Genomic DNA, 18,246 nt, shown 5'->3' on the forward strand with positions numbered 1-18,246 from the left:
TAGATTTCTGATGAGGGCATCAGCAGAGCTCCATATCTACCACCACACACTGGCTGTGTTTTAATGAAGTTAACAGGAGAACTCCCTCCCGTTGGCTTAGAACATCTGCATTAGCTGCACAGCTGTAAGCTCTCTAATGTAGCCCTAGACTTACTAGCATCACCTCAGAAAGCTAGAGGCCCTAAGCCAGAGAGGTCTGTGCCTAAGGAGGTCTGTGCCTTAGCATAAGCCCTACAGGGGAGAAGTAGTGAGTCACTAGCCTCATTGAGGCCTCTGCCTGGACATCTGCCAGTCTGCCAAATCTGTTCAGTTAGTGATTTCACAGAGGCCTGAGTCTCAATCTCAGAGGACTAAGTTATGGCTGATTAGCCAATACATGCAAATATTTGTGTCAGACCAGGAAGCTTAAGGTGCCGAGCCAGAGACCTCAGAAATCCATTTAAATGGGATCAAGATTGCTTAGATTTTTTCCAAAGGTAAAATAAGGTACTTAATTTCTTAGAAAAAGACTAAAGATTCCCAAAGTCCATAGCTGGTCTAGTAATAGAACGTCTGGTTTTCCCATATCTAGCATCACAGTTCATGCCAGCAGCTTGAAAAGTAAAGAGAATTTTAGTAACAAAGGAAATATATTGAATATATAGGAAATTAAAGTTTTCATTAGCCTTATACACAGACAAAAGCTGTCAGATTGGTAGGATACAGAGTGAATATAGATCCATGGATAGCTAGGGACAAGATCTAGGTAAATAAGGCTTGCTCCAATTCCCATTTAAGATAGTGGTAGTCTTTCCATGGACTAAATGGGAGTTGGATCAGGGACAGAGTCTGAAAAAGCAGTTCCGAATATTTCAATTACCTTCAAATATAATTTTGCTTTTATTGAGTTCACATCCCTTTCTATTTAACAATCACACAGGAAAAGTGTTATTTCCATGAATGTTCCTGGAAAGTGAATTTTGAACCAGTAGCGAAGCTTTGTTAAATCACAAAACATTTGTTTGTATTATTCAGTGAAGTTTGTTTCAGGCAAAGGCAGACTTTGCTGTTTCTACTGATTTTACATAGAAAGAGGAACTCAGGTGATGGCAACAGCATAAAACCTGAAGACAGCCACACAGAAGGAGTTTATGAATGTTAGATCATCCAATCAGGGAACAGAAACAGTCTGATGTGATTTAGCTAACACTACTTCCACAACTCAAATATAGGCTCATAGTAGGCAATTCATGGACTGAGATCTGCTCAGGAAAAAGCAATTATCAAACACTTCTGAATAATGAATGAATTCACAAAAATTGTTCATTACTCAGAATTTGTAACCTAATCCATCCACTGCAACTTGTTCATCCAGCTACTAAAGATCTTTTGTATCACCTAAGGCTATGTAAACCCATTGATAGGATTAAAATAAATGTATATAGAAAGAAGCAAAACAAAAGTGAGTTCTGTTAAGCTGACAATAGAAAAAAATAGCAAAATAAATGAACAGGAAAAAGTGTGTCAAATTCAGATTCAAAGTTAATAGGTAAAGTTTTCCACAACCTGAGGGAGACTTCAGGCCGAGGTAAGCTCTGTCTATTAGCCTCATGTTCTTTCCAGTGCCTACAAAAGGGACTCAAAGCTATCGTATCTCCTCTTAATTTTATACCTTAATTTTATTTTGGTAGCTATTATTCTGTGCAACTTTTTATACCCCAAAGTTCATTTCATTGAAGGTGACACTAATATCTAGTCCAGCTTGTGATTTTTAAAATTGAAAAGTTTTAGGAAATGATATATTACAAGTCAGCGAAACATTTGAATGGGATTTTAATGCCCATTTGACACAGCAACACACCTTTATCTACAAGCACTTAAGAGTCACTGCACTTTGCGATTCTTCCATCTTCCTTCCCCTTGTACCTGTCTCCACATATCAAAACTTCTCTATGAATGCCCTGTTTGAATGATGGCAGTCTCAACAGAGAAGCCCAGAATAAACTACTCTTCCTTCCCAGGAGTTTAGCACAACAGAACTGCACTGACAGTTGGAGCCTGATCCAAAGCCAATTGAAACCAATGAAAAGATTACTTTGATGCATATTAGCAGGTAAATTGGCACTGCTGTTGTTGTCTGTTCTGTGAACTACTATAAGTACAAGGCAGAGATGGGTTACTCTGGCATAGCAAACAATAATAGCCTATGCTCCATAATAGCAAACAGTAGCTTATGCATGTTCTGCAAGTGAGTGGATACCCTTTCTGAGAGGGAGAGATGTGGAGGGCAGAAGTGATAATGTCCTCTTGGCTTTGCAAAGAACAGGTATGTTCATAAGTTACCTCATTTTATTGTAATGTTTGAAGTGCTCTACAAAACCTACATTTTACAGTGTGCACACATGTACAGTTTTTTCATTTTCAAATTTTAAATATTTATTTTCATGACAGAAAACATGCATATTTATGTACACATTTATTTTAAATCACCATTTAGATAATAAATTCCTTTGTACAAATCTTTGGAGAGAAAAGGCAGGTGGTAGGAACTCTGCTGATAGCAAGCATTTAAATTGTACATTTGAGATGCAGTTACTGAGAAACATTGGTGACAGCAGAAGAAGGTCGTTTAAGGATTGATTCAACTGAAAACGATAGAGGCTCATTTACTGAGAGTTTTGTTGTAGCTTGTTTGGCCCCAAAAAGGTCTTTTGAGTATCTGTCTATTGTAAATTTGTACTTTTGGTTCTCTCTGATGGAGTACTCTCTGTATTTCTTAGATGCCTCTTCAAAGCTCTCTTTTACTAATGATGTTTTTAACTCAGGCCCTGATTTGTCATGAAATGTTTGCTGTAAAAATGAGTGGAACTGGTTGTACTTGAGTGCTTGAGGGAGCTTGGCATTTTCTTTGCTGATCTTGCTTAAGACGTGTTCTTGAGAAGCCAGTGAATCCTTCTCAGAAATTTGTGGAAAAGTCTTTTTGGGAGGAGAGAAAGCTGACCTCTCACGAGCCTCCTGCGGGATGCACTGGATTTCTCGAGCATGGGAAAGCACAAGTGAATTTTCTGTTTTCGGTGACATCATGTCATGCTCTGAATTTACACAGTCCTGGCCTTGTGATGTCTTGGAAGTCCAGGGTGCCCCAGGTTTGAGAGCTTGGACTGCAGTAGCATTCAGTAGGCATTGCTGGTAAAGAAAAGTGTCACTAATGGGGCCACGTTTTGGCCACACCAATAATCTGGAAGACAAGGGGTATTGCCTGTACGTAGTAGCTACGCTGACATTTGAAGAAATCAGTTCCATATTTCCAGATCCTGAATACTGCATGGTTAGGTCAAGGCAGGTTGGTAAGAAGTTGCAAAACTCCTTGTTAGGAGCTTCAACCTGAGCAGGGTTAAAGGCATTTTTGTAGGAATTGTATTCAGTTCCATGCACCATATGGTTAGGCAGGAAAAGGGCAGCAGCTTGAGTGGCTTCCATCATCTCCCTTTCTTTATATTCTCTCTCTAGCATAATGTTCTCCAGCTCTTTATCAGCAAAGGCCCGTCTTTTTCTCATCCTGTCACTTACGGGGGCTGGCAAAGGTGAATTCCCTCCAAGGTAAGGATCTGCCGGCATGGGGCGATAACCTAAAACAATAAGTTATGGGTATGAATACATTAAAGTAACTAAAACAGGATCACCTAGCTGTCGTGTTTGGAAAAGGACAGGAATGCTAATTGGGAGCTCAATCCTACAAGGACCTGAGCACTTCCTCCAAAATCCTGAATGCCCTCAACTCCCAAGAAAGTCACTTTGCTGGAAGTCCTCAGCATGTTGCACAGTCAAGCCCATGTAATACAGATGCTTCCAGCATAAATAGAGCCAATTCCAGCTCATCTTACTCAGGTAAGTCGTTCCGGTGAAGACAACAGGATTACTTAAATACAGGGCTCAATCCAACTCCTACTGAAATCAATGGCAGTCAGATTGGACCCAACGTGGGCAGGATTTACTCCTCTGTGTTACTTGTTATGCTGGAATTTCATTCCTCCATTTAAAAATATTTTTTAAGTAAAAAATGTAAAATATTTAGGTGTTTTTACTTTCTCAAAATTAAAGAAAAAATACAGGTTACTTAAAATTGCAGGATTTTCAATTAGGAGACCACAATAATTAGATTCACTTTATATAATACACTGGGCCCAATCCTGTTTGCTCTACCCAGACAAGTAATCCCATTAAAGTTAATGGAACTACTTACATGAGTAAGGAGAGCAAGATTTAGCTCACTTTGATTCCCATTCATCTCACGCTGGTTTCCCCAGTGCCAAAAAAGATATCTATACCTATAGCTGATGCCATTTCTATTTTCTAAAGATGAATCATTATCTGTAACACATTGTTACAGATGGTAGAAAAATCCAAGGAGTGCTAGGAGAAAAGAAAAAGAAAGTTAAGATAGATTAGGGAAAAGAATGCAGAAGAGATTATTTTTTAAAGAATGAATTGCAGAAGAAAGTAACCTGGAAAGAGAGTTCTTATCTGGCCAAACTTTCTTTCTAACTTATGCAGGCAAAGAGAAAGCAACAGTTAATAGAACTGGACGTTATCATGTTCATATCTCTTTTCTAATTTCTAATCACTTGGGGTACATCTACACTGCATACCGATGGTATCCCGAAATAGCTACCTTCCGTCTACACAAGCCACCCGTTATTTCAAGATATTTTTTGAAATAATGGGTACATTATTTCAGCATTCCGGTAACCCTTGCTCCACAAGGGTTAAGAGATGTCTCAAAACAGCATGTTATTTTGAAATTTGGCACTGAGTAGACACACCACATTTCAAAATAAACTATTTCAAAATAGATTTGAAATAAGACACACAATTTGTGTAGTGCAAATTGCTTATGTTATTTCGAGTTTAAGGTGCTGGGTAGACGCACCCTTGAGAATAACCAAAATGGCCATATACACAAATTTGTAGCATAAGTTGGATATTGGGGGGGGAAAGTAAGAATTAGCCCTTTAAAACATGTATTTAATACAATTTACCCTTAAAATGACATTGTACAGTAAATAATATTTCTGGCAGCAAAAATATATATATCAAATTAATTTAAAGAGTCCATTATGTTTTATATTTACTAAAGGTCAAGTTCACTGTACTCATTTACAAATAAAATTAAACAAGAATAAAATCTTTGCTGCCAGTCACTGCCAGCTAGTTATTTACCTACATATATTTTTACACCAAAATTACCATAAATTTAAGTTTATTATTTCTAGAATCTTTTGGTGCAATTGTTTCATAGTAAGCAGCCTAATCATACTTCTTCCCTCACCATCCCAACCAAAAAGCAAATAAACATAGAAGAAAATGTATTGGGAGGGTCTCATGTGAAAGGGAAACAATGTTATGTTCTAAAATCATTCTTTCCTAGAGTTCAAAATTTTAAAATATATTCCTGATGTGCAGGGTTTTGAGGCAACAGTACATCATACCTATTGATACCTCCCTGTGTATTGCAGGGTAAGAAAAAAGTCTTCAGTATATTCACATTCCCTTTAGTTCAAATTATATTAGTAAATAATTATTAGAATTAGTGTTTATGTTTCTAACTTGTTGCATAATATTTAGCTTAGCCTTTTTTTCCTTAATTCTGTGATAAGAATTTTTTCTAAAACAGAGAGAATTCTTTAACCTTTAATTTGCACAGATAGCATAGATCCTGAGATTTTCTGTAAGAGGAAGCTATGAAACATTTTTGTTAATTTAGATTGTCTTGCATAATGCTAAAAAAACCTTTGTTTTCTGAGACATATAGCACATGGATATCTGAGTAGGTGTTTCAATAGCTCCTATAGTTCAGATGTCTGTTGCTCAGAAAGATCAGAATGCAGAGAGTTTTACCTTCCAAAATGCTTTTGGCCAGCAAGCTGGGAGCCCTGACAGGCCTCTGGTAGACTGTTTTGCGCTCAAAATTAGCCTGTTTCCCTGTTAGACCCTTCTTATCCTAGCAAGAGAGAGAAAAAGCTATCAATACGCAGAAAGACAATGGTCGTTTTCTTCCTTGAGGAAATTTTGTTTTCTGCTCTACTCATTTCCAAACAATGAATACCAAAGAAACAAAATGTCACTCCCCGTGTTGCAAAAGGAGGAAACAGATTTTCCTTGGATCGGAGCCGATCGCTAGAGCCCCGAGAGCGCATGGAACAAAAGACCGCGTTTAAAATAATAATGACAAAATCCTGAAAACCAATTGTTGCAAAATCGTAGGAAATGTTCGGGGGGAGGGGAAGCAGGTGATAAAGACGGGAATGACAATGCTGGAATATTTTGGCAAATAGATTTTATAGAAGCTCTTCGTTAGCAACGATCCCATAAAGGTAACGAATTAATGGAGAAAGCACATTCTCTTCTTGCTTCCCTTTGGGTGAACCCCCTTACAATTGCGCCCTATGTAACAAAACACGTCGCTTACACTTGTATCTGAAGCATAGGGACAGAAGGCGCTAGGTCCAATGTTAATAATTACCCATCGGCACCATCCCTTCAAAACACTACGAATATCATCAGACCGATTATGTGAACCCTTCGGTGCCGCCGCAAACTACAGACCGGCAGGGGAGAAATCTTCAGCGTTCTGTTAGTTTTACCCCTGGGTTTCAGTGTCTGAAAATCTCGATGCGCGCTGGTTAGTACTAGCCAGCGGTTCGCCGCATCTTCGTTCGTGATTCAAAGCCCAGAGCTGCTCTCCCTGCCTCCTTACAGACGTTCGGGGCTGGGGTACAAGCCCGAGGCTGCTAGACTTTCTGGAAAGCCGCCGCTTCCCAGGAGAGGAGCCGGGGCTGGGAATCTCTGCCACCCCGCGCGAAGGCAACCACACGGGAGTGCCGCCTCCACGCTTGGTGTTTGTATCTGTAGTTCGTGTGTGTCCTCCTTTTGAAACAAGCGCGCCCCTCTCCCGGGGCCAGTCGCCTCCCCCGCCCTGCGATCTGCCCGGTCCCGTTCACTTCTCGAAGTGCCCCAGCTGCCAATCTGACAGTGACCCACCACCGGGCTCCAGGGGGAAATCTACCCGCATCCTTGCCAGCCGCGTCCAGCAGGGGCAGCGATCACTGCCTCCCAGCCAGGATGGCACAGGCGCCACCCGCGATTTGCTCGTGTGGCCCATAAGAAGCCTGCAGCCATCGTTAGAAGGGGCTGCGGGTTTGTAGCCATCCCCCATCGTCTGTGCGGGAGGGATCGCCCCGCACTGCAGCCCCCCTGCGGGCAGGCTCCCCGGTCCGCGCTGGGGGAATGGGCCCTGCCCCTCTCCTCACCTCCGTGGCCTGCTGCCGCCGGAGCGCCACCTGCGCGGCCATGACGCGCTGCCTCTCCACCACCAGCAGGCAGTTGGCGCACTGGCAGTCCCGCCAGCGGCAGAAGCGCTTGTGGCCCTTCAGGCAGGACACCACGCCGTGGTTGCGGCAGCGGGCGCACTTGGGGGTCCGGCTCAGCTTCCGCGGCTCCCCTCCGCTGCCCCGCTCCACCTGCTGCGGCTTGGCTGGGCTGGGGGCCCGCGGGGCCGCCCCTTCCTCGTCCGCGTCCTCTTCATCCTCCTCGTCGTCCTCCTCGTCCTCCTGCAGCGGGCGGGCCCCCAGCGGCTCCTCGCCCTCCTCCAGCTCCAGGCTCTCCACGTCGATCTCCCAGTCCGCCCCGGCGGCGGCCTGCCCCTCGGCCATGGCTGCGCCTGGATCTGCCGCGCCGCGCTGCAAAACACAACCCGCCACGCGCTGCCCTTAGCAGCCTGCCGGGACACAGGCCCTGCTGCCACGTGCCCGGGGCTCGCGCCCGCCCAAGGGCTAGCCACGCACCCCTCCCCCACCCGGCACACGCACGAGGCTTCACCCTCCCCCCCCCCATCAGCTCACTCGCAGCGCCTCTGCGCCTGTTGCCACATGGCTCACACCACACTGCGGGGCCACAGGGCACGCCGCACAGCTCAGCGGCATGCAGGCTCCCCTTGCGACACTCCCTCTTCAGGGCTCTAGGGATGTCGCTTCAGTCACCGCAGAAACACCCACACGCCTCTCTGCCTTGTGGCACATTGCCAGCTGCTGGATGTTGATGTCTCTGAGCCATGCGCATCACTAGAGCGCTGCAAATCTCTGGACAGACCCTTTATACTCACAAGTAGCCACACTAACTGCAGCCCCGTGTGTATCTAGAACCCTGCAGTCCTGCGGCCACCTGCTTTATAGCCACAAGTCCGCAGATCACTGTAGATACCGATCTGTAGATACTGATCACTGTAGATACAATTTTGTAGCCACACATGGCTCTCTGCATTAGTCTCAGCTGTCTCTTTCATCTATCTATAGATCCCGGCCTGCATCCTTCTGTTTTGGGGAGACTGACAACGTAGAGCCCCAACCAAGCTCATGATACTATATATATTTGTGTTACTCTCTAAGCTGCCACAAGACTACTCCTTGTTTTTAAAAAGTTACAGAGTTAACAGGGCTACCCCTCTGAGACCTGCATTCTTTGAACATTCAAAACGTCAAGGGGATATTGCTCACCCAACGAATGCAGGATCAACATGGAAAAAACTAGAGCTAATTTCCAAGGATCCTCATTCCGGTAGGTTAAGCGCAGCAGGGGCTGCCAAGGACCGACCAGTTTTTCTGATTTTTTCTCTGTTGTGTATGTAAGGCTTTAACTGAATGTATAGGGAAAGTTTGCAGTTAAATGACTTTGACTGAATCTATAGAGAAACTTTGCAGTTAAATGACTTTGACTGAATCTATAGGGAAACTTTGCACTTAAATGACTTTGACTGAATCTATAGGGAAACTTTGCAGTTAAATGACTTTGACTGAATCTATAGGGAAACTTTGCAGTTAAATGACCGGAATCTATAGGAAAACTTGGCAGTTAAAGGGAAACTTTGCAGTTAAATGACCAGAATCTATAGGGAAACCTTGCAGTTAAATGATTTCATTGCCAAAGTACACGCTCCGCCAGTGAATACAAACGTCCCAGCCCCTTCACCGAGAGCTGGAGCGTGTCCCTAAGTGATGGGGGGCCAGTTGCATCCAGGCAGAGCTTGCACTGCAGGCAGGTTCCTTCGCCTCTTCCCACCCTAGCCCCCACAGCCCCACGCTCCGGGTTTTGCACTTACCGAAGTTCAGAGGCCGAGGCCGGGCGCAGGAGCAGGCTGCATTCAGCCCCGCGGGCTCACACCGAACCGGGCGGGGGGCGGCTGGTATCACAGAGCCCAGGGGAACCGCAGCTGCTCACCAGCCCCGAGACATCGCCACTCGGTGGGCAGCTACTCCCGCAGCTGGGACACGGCCGCGCTTGCCAGCGACCGCCGCCCTGCGACGGCTGGACTAAGCTGATGTGTTGGTTAGTCAGGCTTGAGGGAGGGAGACAGGCAAGGGGCACTAGGGTGCGTTTGCCACCAGACCCCCAGGCCTAAGCGTACAGCCCAGCGCCAGCGCCCGCCTCTCTGCTCCCCTCCGCGCAGTGCCCAACCCGCCTCGCCCCACTGTATTATCCGCTTCAGCGCTGGGGCGCCCGGGCCGCTGATTGGTGGGTTGCTGGGCGGAGAGCGCTCTGATTGGCGGTACGGGCCATCGATTCCCTCCCTCTTCTCTCAACTCTCCGCCTCTGGCGTGGTCTGCCAGCTGCCGATGACACTAGAGTGGCCAGCCTCTGCGACGCGGGCGGTGTGGGGGAGCCACTGTTTATCCTTCAGGCCTGCAAACACTGGGCGCCCCCCTGTATTGTAAACACATGGGTAGAGGGAGATTTTGCTTGAGGTCAAAAGAGAGGAATCACAGCCAGCGGAATGCTTATAAAATAATGCAACAAAAGGCGCCGGGAAATAAAACTGTCGCTTTATAAGCAGTGCGGCCATTAAGATTAAAGCCAATTTAAAATATCCAAAATAATACCAAGTTTCCTTATGTGATTAGGAGTTTTTTTGTAGCTTCATCAAGTACAATTGGTAATGGCCTTTTAAAAATCAGAAAATGGAACCGAACCCTGTTTTATTATGAATCATAATAATTGATTATGATTAAAGGGCAGTTATACTGTGCATTTACGTTGAACGTTTTCTTCCTTTAATTGTCACAGGAATAATATTCCCCAACAAATCTCATAGTCCTGATTAATCGTTTCAGTTGTGTCGGGTATGTTTTATAGTGTAATTCCTTCGCAAGATAAAAGTGGGAAGCTGAGAGAAAGTCAGAACATCAAAGTCTGGGTTATCCTGGGGGTCAGGGTATCCTCAGAACTAGCAGTTTTATCCAAAAGTTACTTTCAGACACGAAGTGACCAGGGAAAAAATGTACAGAATCAGTCTCTCCAACATTGACCTGATTGCGAGTATTTTCATCTATATCGTTATTTTTCAAGACTCTGATTAATTGTTATATTATACAAGAAAATATATTACAGTATGCATACACACAATATAAAGCGGAATATTTATCATAGTATTTATATAAGTACACACGCGTACGATATCATTTATACATATACCAACTGCGCCTACACAGTCAACATCTGCATTAGATATATCAGAAACTTGGCCTTGTTAAGTAGGGCTTTGAAATCCCAATGAGTCAAGTCGATCCGGGTTTGTTTGTTTCTTTCCTTAGATTTCTGCATCTCTTTTTATGGTGTGCGGATGATTGTTTAGATTGTGAAATGTGTTTGGAGGTTCGCACCGGAACGTTCACGCTCAGCGAGCTAGCGTTCCCCTGTCCGCCTGGCGCTGGTCTCGGGCAAGACCAGATAACATCTCATCTCCATCACCTTTAGTCCTCTTTAGGGGAACAACTATACATCTGCGCCTGGAGAAACAAGAAGCAACTTCTCCCTAAGCTTATGTCTTCCCATCTTGGAAAGGGCGGGGAAGAAAAGCCAAGGGTATAAACAAGAGCGAAAGCATGAATTTACAAGAGAAGCATCGCTTTAAATGAGCTTTTGTTTAGCAGATAGGTGACGCTTTAAATATCTCGGGGTGACTCCATTAGCTTTCGTCTTAGCTTGACATTTATATTTTACCTACGTTGCCTTTTTCGGGGGGGAAAGGGGGGCGAGGAACTTCTTCTCATAGCTGTGTTCAGGTTAGAGGCATATGCACCAAACGATTATAAAAAGCAATCGCTGGTTGGGTCGTTTCAAATATTTTAAAGCAATCACACCATCAGTTTTGTATACGCGTCAGAGAACAAAGTATAGAAATCTGTCAGCGGGACCGAGTTAACTTGAGGTGGAGGAGCTTGTTCTATAAACTCAAAATAAACAAATTAAAAGTGAGTGTTCCCTGAACGCGATTGACTTTAAATAATTGTTATCTACAGTGAAAACAGTTCCCGTCAGTAGGAGTCTGTGTACTGTAAACGCCTCACCCGGGGAAATCAACCTCAGCTGCCGAAATCAGGAATATCCTTTCCAGTTAGACCCGAGCCGCAAACTGAGCGGGGCCATCTCTGGCCAGTGTTGCCTCGTGAAAACCCTTGGGCAGGAAGCCTGTTCTCCCGCAAGGAATCCGATCCTGCCCAGGGGCAAAAATCCCTTGGACAACCAGGCCCTAATGTTAGTTTTAAATCCAAGGCAAAAACTGTCCTGCTCACATTCCCACAGGCTCCTTTTTCTCATCCGGGGCTAAAACAAGCCCGGACAGAATGGATCGGTCCCAATAATAAGTCCCGTCAGTATCTATGGGGAAAACTTAAAAAACAACAAATAGTCTGGTAGCACTTTATAGACTAGCAAAACATGGAGATGGTATCATGAGCTTTCGTGGGCACAGCCCACTTCTTCAGATGGGGTTCGTTTCTAAACCCTTATTTCTCAGTGTGTAGCTGTGCTTTCCCGGTGTGCAGCGGAGGTGTCTGGCTATTGGACCGAGCAACAGAAAGTCCTGGGACAGGGCCAAGCAAGCTGTTACTGGATTGAATTCTGCAGTTTTCCTTTGTGTCTTATTCGCGACAGGATTTTGAAGATTGACTCCCCACCTTAACCACATGACAGCGGGTTGCTTAGTTATGAATGAGCCAGGGCCTGAGAGAACCATTTCATGGGCTCATCTGATGGCGACTCGAAGGAAATAAATGTCATTGACCTTCATCAGCCTGCCAGCCCCTGAGGTTTCTTCCTCCATGTAGGGAAAATCTGAGTGACATCTTGGCCTCATTGAAGTCAATGAAAAAAGTCCCAGTGATTTTGATGGGCCCAGTATTTCCCCACCGCGAGCTCTGAGCGCCTTCAGACTTGCTCGTTTTCTTTCCGTGCGTCACAAGCTTTCTCCCACCCGGCATACTACTCAGCGTTTTTGGCACCTTGTAGACCCTAACCGAACGGAGCGTAGGAATTCTCTGGGCAGCTGGTTTATGATGCTATGGTTTTTGGTGGGGACACACGGAGATTTGTTTGTTTAGTTGCTTGAATTGATTCATGTGCAATAAGCCTCTCACTTTTCCCAATTCACCATTTATTGGTCAAAAAAAATTCCCCTGCATGTATGTAGGTTTGGAAAAACTGGAGTTTGGGATTGGGGGTGTCAGTGTAGTGTCATCAATATACCCACTTCCAAGAGCTTTTCAAACAAAAAGAGGCCGCATTCCCTCCAAGAGGCCCGATCAAACCTTTGTCCATGATGGCACTCGTGGTATTGTTGCTTCAGTAAAGACTGCCAAGTTTGGACGGACTGATCGCCCGGCTTTTAAACTGGACTCGTTCTAGAATGATTCCCTCGCCCCCAAGCTCGCCTCGATTCGAATTGTGTCGCCAGAACCTTTGCTCCCAGTGGATTGCTTCTGCGCCATTCAATGAACTCCTCGGTGGTTTTGTCAATATTAGCTTTGCGGACCACTTCGAGCTCACCCACCCACCCTCTGTGGCTACTGCAGTAGGTGTCAGTAGCCCCCCCACAGCCTTTTAACATCAAACGCACCGAGCTTCAAGAACATTTGTCCTCTTTGACCCGCAGCACCTTTGAGTGTTATGTAAAGAGGAGTGGGGGCAGGAGTGCATCTCCTGATGGTTGATATTATTCATCCAAAAAGAGACGCGGGCTACTGTTTGACTTATAAGCATGACTAAAAGGCAAATACCCAAGGAATTTCACTTTCCCCCTTGGGGTTCCTCTTAAAAGGGACAGGCGTGACAAAGGACCTGTTAGGTTAGGAAACAGAAGTCCCTTTTGCTTGTAAACCGATACCAAATTACGAAGTAAAATTCTTAGTCACAATAGTAAATTACAAAACAGTTCGCCTAATGTTTACTTTATCCGCGGGGATCTGTGAAACACAGTCATGATTTTAAAGCGTGTTTGTATAACTTTCTTCTTAGCTGTTGTTTGTGTTCAGTTTTGGCAGGGCATTTGCGCTTCTCTCTTTGCCTACTCCCTTACGTTACAAATGTAACTGTGATCCTGCTTTCTGATTCGATTCATCTATGAGAAACATGAAGTCGTGTAAATAAGAATCCCTTGTTTACACATTCACAGCCTGAACCTAAATGACCTCAAGTTTCGTTGAATCTCCTTTTTGTCTCCATTATCTTTCTCCCTCTGTTTAGGCTTTTCTATTTGTGACTCCGATCCACCCTTCCAAATCTATGTTATGGACCTTATATGGTCCTCATCACCATAATAATTGGATGCTTCTCCTTATCCTGTCCTTTCAAACAGAGAAATTTGAAATACATATGCTCCTCATCCCAAGTATACGATCCTACAAGATCTCCATAAAGGAGCCACCTTCTATTTCTGATGGCTGAGCACACAAGATCAAGCTGGTGGACAGCGGTACGGCCTTTCCTTCAAGTTGTTTTTATTATAAAGCAGATCGGAACCGCTCCCGCTCAGCCGAAGAAATCTTGGGTTAGCTTGAATGGCAACACAGAATTACAAATCACGGTTCTTACTTTCATCTCGTTTTCCTTCTGTTGGATTAGATTTATCCCTACCCCAACTCCATAAAGCACAGATGCATTTGGTCCTATGTATAACACTTCCTCTAACATTAGCGGCCACAATGATAATGCATGACAGACCCTACTTGCTTTATTCCAGCTGATGTCAGTAAGAGTTTGCCTAATGAGGACTGCAAGATCAATCCCCTGGTTCCTCGCTGCACGGCGTCTAGCAACTCAATAGAATCAAATATTTTTTGAAAACACCGTATTTAATTCCCTTGAACATCCAATTGCTCAGTCAATCTAGCATGTAGCAGTATATTGTGTTTATCTTAATGTTTTACCTGTTTAAAGCTCATACATTCCCTGGGATTAGTAATATGTTTAATCGTACATAGTGCATACAAGGTACTTGTGACATATAGGCAAGGCAACAGCAAAAATATTGAAAAGATATCGATGAAGTCCTATTACAAAAACGTTAAAATATTTTGCTTTTTATTGTTATTTTCCAGGGTACTCCAAGCGTATTTGTATAGGTTACGCTGTCTGCTCTGACAAACTGATTCGATGAATCGGTGAAATATTTATCTTGCCACTATTAGGCTTTGTACGCTGCATCTGACACGCATCTCAAGTAGACACGCGGACGACAGACTGGCTAACTGATTGTTTGACACAGGAATGTTGGTCACGCCGAGCATTTTTCTAGGGGAAAAATGTTGCAATAAAAGCGATGAAGCGACAAAGGATTCTGACAGCTGAGACATTCCTAGGTTCGTACCCCAAGCCAGAAAGCTCGCCGAAGAAATGTCACTCTTTTTCAGTAAGACTGGCTTGCGATCTTTGGGGTTATAGAGAACTCTTTAGTGCAGCACCCACCCCCTTACCCGTGACTCCCAAACGGATCCTGGACGTGAGCACTGTCACAGCCTCCGAGCTAATATTTCGGGCTAGCCACTCACACCTGCAGGCCAGCATCCTAGACATCAGCAGCTTCCTAGAGTTCTGGTCATCTGACGAAGTGGGTTTTGTTCACGCAAGCTCATGATTCTCTGTATTTTGGACAGTCCCTAAAGTGCCACAGGACCCCTTCTTGTTTTTGAAGTTACAGACTAACACAGCTACCCCTGTGGGATCCCAAAACATCAGTAATCGATCATATCTGCCTCTTGGGGGAATAGATGGGGACTGCCTTTCTAGAACGAGAGCTCTTCCTAATAGCCAGGTATGGATCCTATGCAATATACACAGTGGTATAGCTTGTGGGGTGGATGAGCAGAAAGATGACCAGCAGGAGAGGTGCCATCTATGGTGACGTCTACCGGAGGCAGGGAGCTCGAGAAAGATTATTCCCTGTCTTCTCTTTGGATCTTTACGTGCTCTTTGCTCCTCCTGTCTATGGGGAACCGGCGCTTCAAGGAGAAACAATTCTGCTCCCCTTATTGGCGAGTTTGAATGTCTGCGGTTTAACATACCTGGCCAGTCCTTTCCTAGCCCAGAGACTTGAACGAAAGCCAAAGCAGCCGGGAATGGGTACGTTTCTCTGAAACAAAGCTTACTTGACAAGATGCTTGGCCCCTGACTGCGGGTTTCGCTCTTCTGCGTGGCATTTTAAGCCCACAACGAATGGTCACTTTGTAGGAAATGGTGGGTTTAACACGACCCGATCCCAAATCCCCATCCCTGTCCTTCCTGCTCTGGCGAGAACCCTGCTTCTCTGGATGGTTTTAGAACAACGGGATCCAGTGGATGGCAAGTGTCCACTCTTTTGTGTCATTCCTAATAACGGGTCGGCGGCAGCAAACTAGGGGCGAGTGGAAGGTGACTTCATATCACTTCCATCTCCCGCCCTAGTTCTTGGGTGTAAAGGGGCTGCGCTGAGAGTCCTCCGGGGGTGGGGGCCTACAAGTTGTTGAAAGACTCCGATGGGAAACCCTCTTTGAAATCTTCGCCTCTTGTTGCCCCGGGCTGGAGCGAGCAGGCGCTCGCACTGATCTAACACGTGGAGATGGCCGGGCTGCAGGTGCAGGCGCTGCTGTCGCCTTCATCCCTCCCCGCCTCCGCCGGCCTCCTCTCTTCTTTCCCGGAAAATTTATTGGCAAGGTCAGGGCAGGCTAACTAAACGGCAACCCCGGGGGCAATTTCCACGGGAAGAATGCTTTGATCCTGCCCTTTCTTCTCCCGGCCGCAAGCAGATTACATTGCCAAACGCTAGCGATCCCCGCGGCTTGTTTGGCCAGAGATGTTACCAGTTAATCTGAAACAAATTGTCCCTCTCTCCCTGCCCGCAGCCTCGCTCGCTCCCTTTGGCCAGCGCTGCCAGGCCCTACCCGAGTGCAGGCTCCGATCCGGAGCGCTGAGCGCGGCTGGACCAGCAGACTGCGCTAAAACATGCAGCGCGCATTCGCGCAGCCCATCAGGCATGGAGAGCGGAACCGGCTCTGGGAGGGGCTGGTTGCTCTTGTTAGTCACGGGCGGGCGTCCTGCGCAGGAGAGAAACGATGTCCTAAGCACAGTGATAGAAGTGGGTCTGGCCCACGAAAGCTCATCATCTAATAAACCATCTTGTTAGTCTTTAAAGTGCTACATTGTCCTGCATTTTGCTAAGCCCAGTGACATCCTTGTGGGTCAGAAGCGCCACTGGCTGCTTTTAGAGCCCTTTTCCACGGCGAGCTGATCAGAGCAGGAAGGAATGGCAGGATCAGCGTGGATATAACCCCTAAACGAGCCAGAGGACGGGAACTACGGAGACCACACGACAGTGGCCAGTACCAGGTGACCAGAAGGGGTGGACCGAAGACAATGATCAATTTGTCCCCTGCCATCCTTCTCCAGCCTTTGACAAACAAAGGCCGGGGCACCCTTCCTTACCCCCTGGCTAATAGCCTTTTATGGACCTAACCTCCATGAATTTATCTAGCTCTTTTTAAAACTCTGTTATAGTCCTAGACTTCACAGCCTCCTCTGGCAAGGAGTTCCACAGGTTGACTGTGCACTGTGTGAAGAAGAACTTTCTTTTATTAGTTTTAAACCTGCTACCCATTAATCTCATTTGGTGTCCTCTAGTTCTTATATTATGGGAACAAATAAATAACTTTTCTTTATTCACCCTCTCCACAATACTCATGATTTTATAGACCTCTATCATATCCCCCCTCAGTATCCTCTTTTCTAAACTGAAAAGTCCCAGTCTCCTCATATGGGACCCATTCCAAACCCCTAATCATTTCAGTGATCTTTTTTGAACCATTTCCAATGCCAAAATATCTTTTTTTGAGGTGATGAGACCACATCTGTATGCAGTATTCAAGATGTGGGCATACTGTAGTTTTATATAGGGGCAGTAAGATAGGATTCTAGGACTTATTAAAAAAAGGGATAGCTAATAAGATGAAGACTATTTGCTTTTTTGACTGCCACTGCACACTGCGTGGATGTTTTCAGAGAACTATCCACGATAACTCCAAGATCTCTTTCCTGATTAGTTGTAGCTAAATTAGCCCCCATTATATTGTATGTATAATTGGGGTTATTTTTTCCAATGTGCATTATTTTATATTTCTCCACAATAAATTTCATTTGCCATTTTGTTGCCCACTCACTCAGTTTGGTGAGATCTTTTTGAAGTTCTTCACAGTCTGCTTTGGTCTTGACTATCTTGAACTGTTTAGTATCGTCTGCAAACTTTGCCACCTCACTGCTTACCCCTTTCTCTAGATCATTTATGAATAAATTGAATAGGATTGGTCCTAGGACTGACTCTTGGGGAACACCACTAGTTACCCCTCTCCATTCTGAAAATTTACCATTTATTCCTACCCTTTGTTTCCTGTCTTTTAACCAGTTCTCAATCCATGAAAGGATTATTTCATTCTTCCAAAATAACACAGTGCACGTCTACACTACAAGCCTTTATTTCGAAATACCGTCAAGCTGGAGGACTTCTTATTCCAACTCATAGTAACCCTCATTTCATGAGGAGTAAGGGAAGTCGAAGGAAGAGTTGTCGTCCTTCGACTCCCTTCTGTGTAGATAGTGCTTAAAGCCAAGTTAAGCTATTTCAACTCAAGCTATGCAATTAACGTAGCTGAAGTTGTGTAGCTTAATTCAACTTTAGCCGGGCTGTGTAGACATACCCTAGCTGAGAAGCTGGGTTTTATCAAAGGATTTCTGCCTAATCTATATATTGATAGATTCCAACATTCCCATTTTAAAAATCAATGAGTTTTGCAACTGATGTCAGTATCAGTGAGAATGCTTTTCCTTATCTTACTCTGTAGCCTTATCCAGCTAGCAAAATGTGTGGCTCTTTCTACCTTTTCTGTTATAAAGAATATTTCCTGTCATTTTCCA

At 44.9% G+C, this 18,246-nt stretch overlaps 1 protein-coding gene across 4 annotated transcripts; it reads right to left on the bottom strand.

Annotated features, from left to right (window-relative positions):
* Positions 1-865: 865 nt before the first annotated feature.
* On the bottom strand, positions 866-9,493 carry DMRT2 (doublesex and mab-3 related transcription factor 2). Of its 4 annotated transcripts, XM_075931665.1 has the most exons (4): positions 9,134-9,493; positions 7,290-7,718; positions 5,878-5,980; positions 878-3,608 (listed from the first exon to the last, which is right to left on the bottom strand). In XM_075931665.1, the coding sequence occupies exons 2-4, from the start codon at positions 7,689-7,691 to the stop codon at positions 2,572-2,574; spliced, it is 1,542 nt and encodes a 513-aa protein (XP_075787780.1). In that variant the 5' UTR covers positions 7,692-7,718; positions 9,134-9,493; the 3' UTR covers positions 878-2,571. The 4 variants fall into 4 exon arrangements, with proteins under 4 accessions (XP_075787781.1, XP_075787783.1, XP_075787782.1 ...); XM_075931666.1 differs by lacking the exons at positions 7,290-7,718; positions 9,134-9,493 and adding an exon at positions 4,308-4,392 and having other exon boundaries at positions 866-3,608; positions 5,878-5,971; XM_075931668.1 differs by lacking the exons at positions 5,878-5,980; positions 7,290-7,718; positions 9,134-9,493 and adding an exon at positions 4,223-4,360 and having other exon boundaries at positions 866-3,608.
* Between the last annotated feature and the right edge of the window lie 8,753 nt (positions 9,494-18,246).

The sequence above is a fragment of the Pelodiscus sinensis genome, chromosome 6 (genome assembly GCF_049634645.1).
Source record: "Pelodiscus sinensis isolate JC-2024 chromosome 6, ASM4963464v1, whole genome shotgun sequence".
Lineage (NCBI taxonomy): Eukaryota > Metazoa > Chordata > Testudines > Trionychidae > Pelodiscus > Pelodiscus sinensis.